Here is a 10,881-nt window from a genome sequence, read left to right on the forward strand (position 1 = left end):
GGTTAAGTTCGAACCAGTGGAACCAAAGCCTCCCTCTCCCCTCTCTCTGGTTTGAGCTGGAAACTTCTCATGTAAACTTGGCAAAAGCAGTAGCTGTGCTATCCTGTCTCCAGGAGAAATGGCTGTAATCCCTCTAGGAGATTCTACCATGATCTTTATTACACCCATATAATCAGGATCTATAACCACAGGATGTACCTGTAGACCTTTCAAGGCCGCAGATGATCTTCCTATAAGCAGGTCAACTGTGCCAGGCTCAAGGGGTCCCTTAAAATCAGTGTCAACGAGCTGGACCCCCATTCTGGGAGTTAATATGATCTGGTGGTGGAGCATAAGTCCAGCCCCATGGAGCCTGTAGTGGCTCTCCTCAGTCTCTCGGATGTCGAAGAGAGGGCCATGTTTCGGGATTCTGTTCCTAGCTCTGATCCTCCATGGCCCCATATATTTGTGGGCCCTGGGGTCTCGGGCCCTGTCTTCCATTTTTTGGACGAGCTCCTCCATACCCCTGAATAAGAGGATGTCCATTGATGTCTTTTACTGATCTACAATCATTAGCCCAATGATTTCCTTTTCAACATCAAGGGAATAAGCCAGGTTGCTTAGGGCTCGGGGTAGAATTACTGACTGTAGTATTTCCTCTTTCTGGGCATTGCCTTTTCAAATGCCCTTGCTTGCTGCATTTAAAGAAAGCTCCTGAACTTCCGCCTTTCTTAGTTAATTGCATCACAGCAGCTGCTAGGCCAGCATTGGTCAGTGGGCCCCCTAACTCCCTACAGACCTTCATCCAGACTTCAAGGCCTTTACCTTTATATGGAGTTATTGCAGCCCTTCACTCCTTTGTACATTGTTCATAAACTAGCTGTTTGATCAATGGCATAGCAGCATCTGGATCCCCAAACACTCGTCCTGCAGCTTCTACCATTCTTGCCACAAAGTCTGAAAAGGGTTCCATAGGACCTTGTAATATCTTTGTAAGATTTCCACTGACCTCACCTCTGTTGGGCAGAGACCTCCAAGCCCTAATGGCTATTTGGTTAATCTGATCATACACTTGAGGAGGGTATCCTGTTTGTTGCTGTGCAAAACGTCCCTGACCAAGAAGCATGTCCACATCCCAGGCTGGATTACCAGCCTCGCGGTTAGCCGCACCTTGATCATTGGCAAATTCAATTTGGAAAGCCCTCCAATCTAAATATTGTCCTGGCGATAAACAAGCTCTTACCAAATTCATCCAGTCACCAGGTGTCATACAGAAGCGATTGAGTGCTTCTACCTGGGCAACTGTGAAAGCTGCTGTCACCCCATAGGTGCGCACCGACTCTGCCAGAGCCTTGACTATTTTAAAGTTGAGCGGCTCATGATATCTCTGTTGGTTACCATCCATGAAAACTGGATAAACCAGTGGTCGAGCAATCCGAAACTCAGTGCGAACAGAATGCCACACTTCCGTACAGAAGGTAGAACAACCAGAAACTCTTACTTCCTCTTGTGAGCAGTAGGGTGGAGGAGCAGTAGGGCAGTGCCCTTGCTTTACAGTCGCCATTTTAGGGTGCTGTTTTTCTGGTACTTTGAAGGAATGTTTTTCCATGAGCTCAATAATCTCCCCCTCCTCATCCTCCGTGAGGTCCTCATCCTCATATATATCCTCTGATTCTGAATCCTCTCCTGGTTCCTTTAACTCCTTCCTCAACTCTCCCAGAGAAGGATAGACTCGCTTCTTATTCCCTTTCCATTTTTCCTTTCCAGCCTCACTTTCTGACTGTTCTGATCTTTCTTCTTGAAGCATTTCAAGGGCAGCTTGTCCATTCGCTATAGCTTTCTTATTTCCCTCTTGATCCTCTAGACAGATGTGTACTAGTCGCCATACCGTCCGAACACATGGCTTCAACATTCCTTGTTCCCAGGCAAAATCCAGATCTTTCCCTAACTTATCCCAACTAGCTACCGAGAGATTACCTAAAACTGTGAACCAGGGTGCAATAGCATAGAATTCATTCAGGAACCTCTGCAACGTGGCTTTAGTTAACTTTAATTTTCTAGAATGAAGCAGCTCTTGAAAAGCCAGAAAAATTGGATGTGACTGTGACGATCCCATTGTGCTTTTGTTAATTCTACTCTTTTAGTTTGTGCACTCCGGAGGCGTACAAGTTGGATAACACCACCAAAAAACGAGAGCCCACACTGCAATGTTAAAAAGCAGCCAAATCAACACTATAACAGCGGGGTCCAATCACTCCTCCCTCTGCAAGTTAAAGCAGGAGGGAGGCCTGTAGGGAGCCGGTTCCTGCATTATCCATTACAATATGGTGCCTGAAGACACCAAGATGTAAATTACTTCACAGGCGCTGGGTAATCTCCATTCCTTTGATCTCTGCCTATCCCGTGGCTCATTTGGCCTGAGGAGCTGAAGCCATTCATAGGGTAACACGTCCCAGGCGGCTGGTCAGCCTTTATAAGGGATGGTTTTCTTGGTTCAGTCTCTCCGCTCTGGTAAGCTTATGCTCTCCCCTCACAAGATGCATTAAAAGCTTGTCTGCAGAAGGATCCGAGTGTCCTGCGTGTGATTTCTTGCCGGCCGAGAAAATACAGCGCGTGCGGGACAGAGGCCTCTTACTTTTGGTTCTATTCTGCCGTGAACGGTCTTGCTCCTACCCAGAGATCTTATTGCCACATTCACCGCAGACCTACTTGTCCCACTTACCTTGGGAACTTACCAGCGCCACCCCGACTGTGAGGAGTTCTGAGTTCCCCGTATGGGCCACCACTTGTCGCGACCACCGTTGACCAGCAAGAAGGACGCAACACCGAGGAATCTTCTTCTCACAGTTTTACTCGGGAAACTTGATTTACAGGGAGTGGCCCCGGACAAAGGAAGACTGCGCTATATATATCCTGCAACTACCAATCAACTACACCCAGGTGGCAAGCTAGGATAGGTTGTTACCAAGCAGAATTTAGAAGGATACGTGGCCTTTTCCTAATTAGGAGTTGTTTACCACAGAGAGCACTCGCCGTCGGGCTGGCGGAAGGCAGAAACTGGCGCCGTCTCGTAGGTGCGGTACTCTGCAGCTCCCAACAGATACAGACTGCACAGTAGGAGCAAACTTGTCCCCAGGTATACCCCAAGCATTGCTCTCTGAGCATTTGTTTTGACTTTTGCACCCAAAGCTCCCTAACACTTCCTCCAAACTCCACAGGCCTTTTGTAAATGCCTGAGTGCCCTGCCCTTAGAGTTACTGCTGTTGAAGTCTAAGGCTCTCCTGACAACCTGAATGTCATCTGGAGTCACCACCATTCAGGACTTCTAAGTGAAGGCTTTACAGGCATCAGAAAAGCAGAGTGTGATCCCTGATGGAATGTACTGTGTATGTTCATCTTATTGATTGATAAATGAAGTACTGTTTGGCCAGTGAGGCAGCAAGTTAGGCAGGACTAGGAGTCAAAAAGGATTCTGGGAAATTTAGTAGAGAAGTGGTGATCCAGGTAGGAAGTGACATAGCAGGAAGACTCATATTTAAGGAAGGATAAACAGGAAGTGGGCCCTTTTCCCCTCTGCTCTTCCTCCAGTGGCCATGTGATCCAACAGCAAGAGAGGACACCAGCAGGAGGCATCCTCTATAAGTCTTATAAAATATATAGATTTATGATAATTAAGACTGAGCTAGCAGATGAGAAATCCTAGTCATTAGCCAAGCAGCATTTGTACCTAATAGAAGTCTGTGTATTATTTTGTCCATCCACACAGCGGGCAGAACTCAGGCGGCTGGTGTAAAGCACACACGTGGTGGTGGGGCTCAGTGGCTTTTGGTGGAAAGATTTAGCATAACAGACCCCCTTCAGACAAGTCAGTCTTCATGCCTGCAAAGTCATGCCTGAAAGTTCCTTTTCTCTCCTCACAGGAGGCATGAACTCCAGCAGGGGTATACCTGATATGTGTCCTTTTGGGTTCCCATTGCTGCCTATTTACCACACTGAATATAATCTCAGTCTTGTGGCTTTGGTCAAGCATTCAGTCACTATTTTGAGACAGGGATTCCCTGTATATGTTAGGAGCCTGTCCTGGCACTCACTCCGTAGACCAGGCTGGCCTTGACTGCCTCTGCCTCCTGAGTGCTGGGATTAAAAGCATGCGCCACCACCGCCCAGTCAATCAGTCACTTTTTAAAGACTTGCATTGTCAGTTTTACTCCTGATCATTTTTGCATTCTAACCTCATTTTGTGGGGACTTAGACTTGGAAATTTATTTAAGCAAGACATCTAAGTTGGTTAATGATGCTACCAATCTTGTATTTCTTTGGGATCATCAGGGCTGAGGTAAAGATGAACTCAGTGCCACCCATTCATACTTTACTGCTGTAATGTAAGGTTCTTGTGGCTGAATAGATAAATCAACACCTATAAGCATCCACATGGGCCTGACTTTGATTCCCAGAACCCAATAGATAGCTCAAAACTGTTTGTAACTACAGGCATAGGGAATCAAATATTCTCTTGTAACCTTCACTGGTACCTGGCATGCAAAACTGGTATATAAAGTGGCAAAACTTAAACACCTAAGTTAAACTTCTTTCTTTTTGAAAATAAGATATACATGAAGAAAACATTTTTTAAAATATGGAATCACATATTTAAGTGGTCTTTTCACCATTTGTATATCTGGTGCCATAGGATGTCGGAAGATTGCATCAGTTCTCCTGGACCTGGAAATACAAGTAGTTCTGAGCCATCTGATGTAGGTGCTAGGAACCAAACTTGGGTACCTAAGAGGTGCAATACTATTGAGAAAACTATCTAGCTTCCAAATATGTCATTATAATGCCAAAGATGAAAATGCCCCATTATTCCTTCTGTCTCTTATGACTTGAAGGTGATGAAAGCCCCCAGGAGATGGTTGTCAAAGGATTCAAAAGCCTACCATACCTCTGTGAATAGATTCTCCACATTGCTTCATATTTTGTTTGTTAACACAGTTCTCTTAATGTGAGTAAAGATAACAAAAGTTTTGGTTGAAACCAGTCACATTCCAGACAGAGTATATTAGGATAAATTCCATACTATGAGATTATTTTTTCTTTTGGGGATATTTTGGAGATAGGATATCTCTACAAATCCACAGCTGTCCACTGTCTCCCAAATGCTGGGATTATAGGCATGTGACACTAAGATGAGGTGAAACTTGTTTTTAAAATGACTCTGTCCTTGAATGAGAGAATTAATGATAAAATAAGACTTAAAAAGGAACCATCAAGTCGGGTGGTAGTGTCGCACAACCTTAATCCCAGCACTTGGGAGGCAGAGGCAGGGGGATCTCTGTGAGTTTGAGGCCAGCCTGGTCTACAAAAGCTAGTTCCAGGACAGGCTCCAAAGCAATACAGAGAAACCCCGTCTCAAAAAACCAAAAAAAAAAAAAAAAAAAAAAGGGAATCATCGATGTTTTGATGAACAGTAATACTTCTGAAATTCTATAGTAGTAATTTAACCTGGAAAATCAATTTATATATTCTCAGTAATTGAGTTATCTTCTTTGCTTTCTTTAAAAATGTTTGAACTGTTTGCCAGGATGTGTATGTGGCATTGAGAGGACAATTTATAGGTTTCTTTTATCTTATTATCCTATGTGAGTTCTAGACATGGAAGCCAGGGAATCATTTAGTTGCAAGTGACTTCAATGGCATTTATTTGGTTTTTTTAATTACTTATGAATGTGTTGGTGTGTGAGGGTACATATTCCCACAAGTATAGAAATAAGAGAAAATATGTAGGAATAAAATAGGCTCCGAGAAATTGAACTCAGGACCTCAGGCTTAGCAGCAACCACCTTTACTCATAGAAACTATTCACTGGCTTTCACTTGTGGTTCTGAGAAAATGTTATGAACAGTGTTTGGTCCTCATAATAAATCAACACATTCCACACACAACAAAGGAATAACAAAAGAGATAGCAGTGGATAATTTTCATTTGCTAATAGGATTTATTATTTAATTTCTCCTATTTTCCATTACCTTTCAATTAAAACATGTTTACAATCTGAAAAGAAGACCATTTTTACTGATTTAATGTTTCAACTAATCTTATTTGAGCATCAATGAGAAACTTTGTTGGAAATGTCTGTGGTGTGCAAGGTTGTTACCTCATCTTGATCACCATATGAAGATGGACAAAAGTAGACCCCATAAAGTTTTCTTTGGGTCTCCACATATTTGTCATGGCCTAAAAGCCCATAGTCACATTACACACACACACCAGAAAAAAATTTAAAATAAATCTCATTGCCATTACATTATCTGGCATTTCTGTATTCACTTAGAAGGCAATACTTCAAAATGACATAACTGATGAAGACATGAAGATACATGGAGCTTCAAGATATATATATATATAGCATCTCCATTCTACTGTGAAATACGCAGCTGACTACTGACTATCCTACCTCATTATATCTCTTTCAGATAGATGAAAATGTTTCTTTGCATACACACGAGGCATTTAATGTGTTTTTATATTCTCTAACAAGTATTTTAACATTAACATTGTTAAAATATTTTGACAAAACAGAAAACATTGGGTGTACACCACCTACCCTTAGGCTTGTACTTAGGAGAATAACACATGAAGATCACAAGTTCATATGTATCCCTGACTAATCACTGACATCCAAGCCAGCATGGATAACAAACAACATTTCAAGGGAACTTGTGAAAAATATGAAAAATAAAACTAGGAACAAAACCCCATCACCCTTTCACAGACACCCTAACTTGAAAAGTATGATTACACACTGCCTGGTATTCAAATGAAAATGGACCACTTAGAAGATAGCAATCCTATTATACACCTGGCAGCAGAAAAAAAAAATCTCTAACTAGGAGAAAGCACAATAGAAGATGATCAAAGCCATAGAAGGAATAAGACCACAAAATAAACTTCACTAAATGGATTTGCCACAGATAGTACACTTTAATATCTATCTCCAGTGTTGTAAAATAGAAGATACAATGTGATCATCACATCAGTCTTTAATGAACTTGGTTTATGATTTACTTACTTCTAGGATATGATGAAAAAGAGATGAAACTTTTTTTTCTTGAAACTTAAGACAACTGTAATGTCTAAAATCTTTTTTTTTCTTTCTTTTTTTTTTCCTTTTTAGTTTTTCAAGGCAGGGTTTTTCTGTGGCTTTGGAGGCTGTCCTGGAACTAGCTCTTGTAGACCAAGTTGGTCTCGAACTCACAGAGATCCTCCTGCCTCTGCCTCCCGAGTGCTGGGATTAAAGGTGTGTGCCACTACCACCTGGCTAAATTCTTTACCAAACTGTCTACATGAATAGGGTTTTACTCTTGTATGAGTTCCTCCCTATTTAATGATATCAGGATGATATAAAAAGCATAAACATATTTGCAGGGCTAGAGACACAGCTGAACCCTTAATACAACTTTATTCCCAGGACCAGTGTCAGGTTTTTGACAACTGCCAGTAATTCCTACTAAAAGAAGCCCCAAACGTCTAATCTTCTTGGGAACAAGAAAGCACATACCCATACAAAGACACACTGACATGGCATAATTAAACTCAAAACAAATCTTTAAACTAATTTTCACTCTTTTGTAATTCCTGTAACACAGGTGTTGAGGCATTTAAAGGCTTATAGAGTTTTTCTCTGTCATGAATTGGTTCATGTAAAATAAATCAAGCATGTACACTAAAGTCAGAGAAATCAATTATTCTGAGTCTGTGGCATCACTTGGAAAGATTTAGGAAATGCAGCCCTGCTGTAAGAAATATGTCTCTGGGAGTTGGCCTGAGAGTTTACATCTGCTCACCATTTTCAGTTTATACTTATGCTTCATGCTACAGGTTAAGGATGTAAATTCTACTTTAGCTGCCATGTCTGACACTTGTTTCCATGCCAATTTCATAGTGATCCTGTATCCCTCTGGAACTAAGGGCCAAATTAAATCCTTCTGTAGGTTTTATCACAGCAACAGAAAAGGCACTACTATACATCCATGAAGTTTTACACCTGGATTCATTATCTCATGTAATTGTAGAAAACTATGAGATCCCAAATGGTTACCTTATTATTTAAATATAGGCCTTTTGTCCATGTGAGTTTGCAGTGTAAACAAAATAAAGAGGGACATCATAATGCTTGAACACTGTTGGCATTGTCAAATTTTTTTCCAGAATAAATAATCTTGTGTAACTAAATAAATAATCTTGTGTAAGCTTGTTGGCTAAAGATCTCACCAAATCATTTATATGCAGATTCCCTTTGGTATGAGTTTTTTCAGATACTCAAAGTCTAATGCTATATTCAGAGGCTTTACTAGACCTATTGCACACAAAATGTTTTGCTCTTGCATAAAGACTACCATGACTTGCAAAACATCACTACAGTAACTGCATTTAGATGGCTTCACTGCAGTATGATTTTTTTATATTTTTGAAGGTTTCTGATACAAAGGGTATATCACAATGATTACATATGTAGGGTTTCTCTCCAGTATGTGTTCTTTTATGTATTTTAAGACTACTGAGTTGTGAAAAGGCTTTACCACACTGGTTACATTCATAAGGTTTCTCTCTAGTATGTGTTCTTCTATGTATTTGTAGACTACTTTGACATGCAAATGCCTTGCCACATTGATTACATTCATAGGGTTTCTCTCCAGTATGTGTTCGTTTATGTATTTGGAGACTACACTGACGTGCAAAGGCTTTACCACATTGATTACATTCATAGGGTTTCTCTCCAGTATGTGTTCTTTCATGCCTTCGATAATGACATTGATGTGCAAACGCTTTACCACATTGATTACATTCATAGGGTTTCTCTCCAGTATGTATTCTTTCATGACTTCGATAATGACTCTGATGTGCAAACGCTTTACCACATTGATTACATTCATAGGGTTTCTCTCCCGTATGTGTTCTTTTATGTATTTGGAGATTACTTTGAGATGCAAAGGCTTTACCACATTGATTACATTCATAGGGTTTCTCTCCAGTATGTATTCTTTTATGCCTTTGAAGATGATTGTGTTGTGCAAACGCTTTACCACATTGATTACATTCATAGGGTTTTTCTCCAGTATGTGTTCTTTTATGCATTTGAAGATGACTGTGGCATGCAAAAGCTTTACCACATTGAATACATTCATAAGGTTTCTCTCCAGTATGTGTTCTTGTATGATTTTGAAGTTGACTGTGACATGTAAAGCCTTTACCACATTGATTACATTCATAGGGTTTCTCTCCAGTATGTATTCTTTTATGTATTTGGAGACCGCTTTGACATACAAAGGCTTTACCACATTGATTACATTCATAGGGTTTCTCTCCATTATGTGTTCTTTTATGCATCTGAAGATAACTGTGACATGCAAATGCTTTGCCACATTGATTACAATCATAGGGTTTTTCTCCAGTGTGTGTTCTTTTATGTATTCGGAGACTGCTTTGACATACAAAGGCTTTACCACATTCATTACATTCATAGGGTTTGTCTCTAGTATGTATTTTTTTATGTACTTGGAGATTACTTTGATGTGCAAAGGCTTTACCACACTGATTACATTCATAGGGTTTCTCCCCAGTATGCGTTCTTTTATGTATTTGGAGACAACTTTGACGAGCAAAAGCTTTACCACACTGATTACATTCATAGGGTTTCTCTCCACTATGTGTTCTTTTATGTATTTGGAGACTACCTTGAGATGCCAAGGCTTTACCACATTGATTACATTCATAGGGTTTCTCCCCAGTATGTGTCCTTTTATGCATTTGAATATGACTATTTGATGCAAAAGCTTTACCACATTGATTACATTCATAAGGTTTCTCTCCAGTATGTGTTCTTTTATGTATTTGAAGATGACTGCGAAATGCAAAAGCTTTAATGCACTGATTACATTCATAGGGTTTCTCTCCAGTACGTGTTCCTTTATGTATTCGAAGACTACTATGACATGCAAAGGCTTCACCATATTGAATACCTTCATAGGATTTCTCTCCAGCATGAAATCTTTCACAACTTTGAAGATGACTCTGATATGCAAAGGCTTTCACACTTTGAGGATATTTAGAAGGTTTCTCTCCACTATGACTTCTTTCATGCCTGCAAGGATAAATGACACATGAAAAAGCTTTACCACATTCATATCTCTGTTGAATCTTTATATCTGTATGAATTAATTTTATAATTTGGTCCAATTGTAAAGAGTAATAAGATCTCAAGCTTTTATCACTTTGTTTATATTCATGTTGTTCTCCTTCATTAAGGATTATTTTGCATATTTGAAGAAACCTGTCATGGTAGGAGCCTTTATTATCTGGCTCACATTTATGGCATCCAATTTCTCTATGAGAAATTTCACATATTTAAAAGAACTGGAAGAATTCAGACCTTTCCCTGACTTATTCCATTGATAAATTTCCCTATACTCTGTGTTATATTTGCAAAGTGAACCAAGACAAATAGAAGTATTTACACATTCCCAGTACTCATACAGCTTTCAGCAACGAGTTTGTTGATGTAGTCCCAATGAAGCTGGAACACCAATTAACTGTATTCTTGAACCACATTCAACAAGTCTACTCAACATGGGGACTACTACATATCTTCTAATTGTTCTGAGATGAAGAGAGATACATTGCTTCTTTCCATATCCCTATGCTTATATGGCTTCTATCCAGAGTAATATATGATATACCTATTGAAGGAAGAATAACAAAAAAAAAGGTTTCCACATTGCATTCAACAGTTTGACTTTCTGTTCCTCACAGACATAAGATATAGGAATTAAAGTTTCTCCACAACAACTGTCTCCATTAATTCTTGACTCAAACTAACTGCCTCAATAAACTTACCAAGGCCAG

At 40.0% G+C, this 10,881-nt stretch overlaps 1 protein-coding gene across 1 annotated transcript; it reads right to left on the bottom strand.

Moving 5' to 3' along the window:
• Positions 1 to 5,951: 5,951 nt before the first annotated feature.
• LOC100763889 (zinc finger protein 120) lies at positions 5,952 to 9,677 on the bottom strand. The gene has a single exon (XM_027415539.2). The coding sequence runs from the start codon at positions 9,666 to 9,668 to the stop codon at positions 8,439 to 8,441; it is 1,230 nt and encodes a 409-aa protein (XP_027271340.1). The 5' UTR covers positions 9,669 to 9,677; the 3' UTR covers positions 5,952 to 8,438.
• Between the last annotated feature and the right edge of the window lie 1,204 nt (positions 9,678 to 10,881).

Source organism: Cricetulus griseus, chromosome 4 (assembly GCF_003668045.3).
Source record: "Cricetulus griseus strain 17A/GY chromosome 4, alternate assembly CriGri-PICRH-1.0, whole genome shotgun sequence".
Taxonomy (NCBI): domain Eukaryota; kingdom Metazoa; phylum Chordata; class Mammalia; order Rodentia; family Cricetidae; genus Cricetulus; species Cricetulus griseus.

Bases quoted from the DNA above. Each gene is read 5' to 3' on its own strand.
- LOC100763889 (XM_027415539.2), bottom strand. From the start codon at position 9,668: ATGAATGTAATCAGTGTGGTAAAGCTTTTGCTCGTCAAAGTTGTCTCC.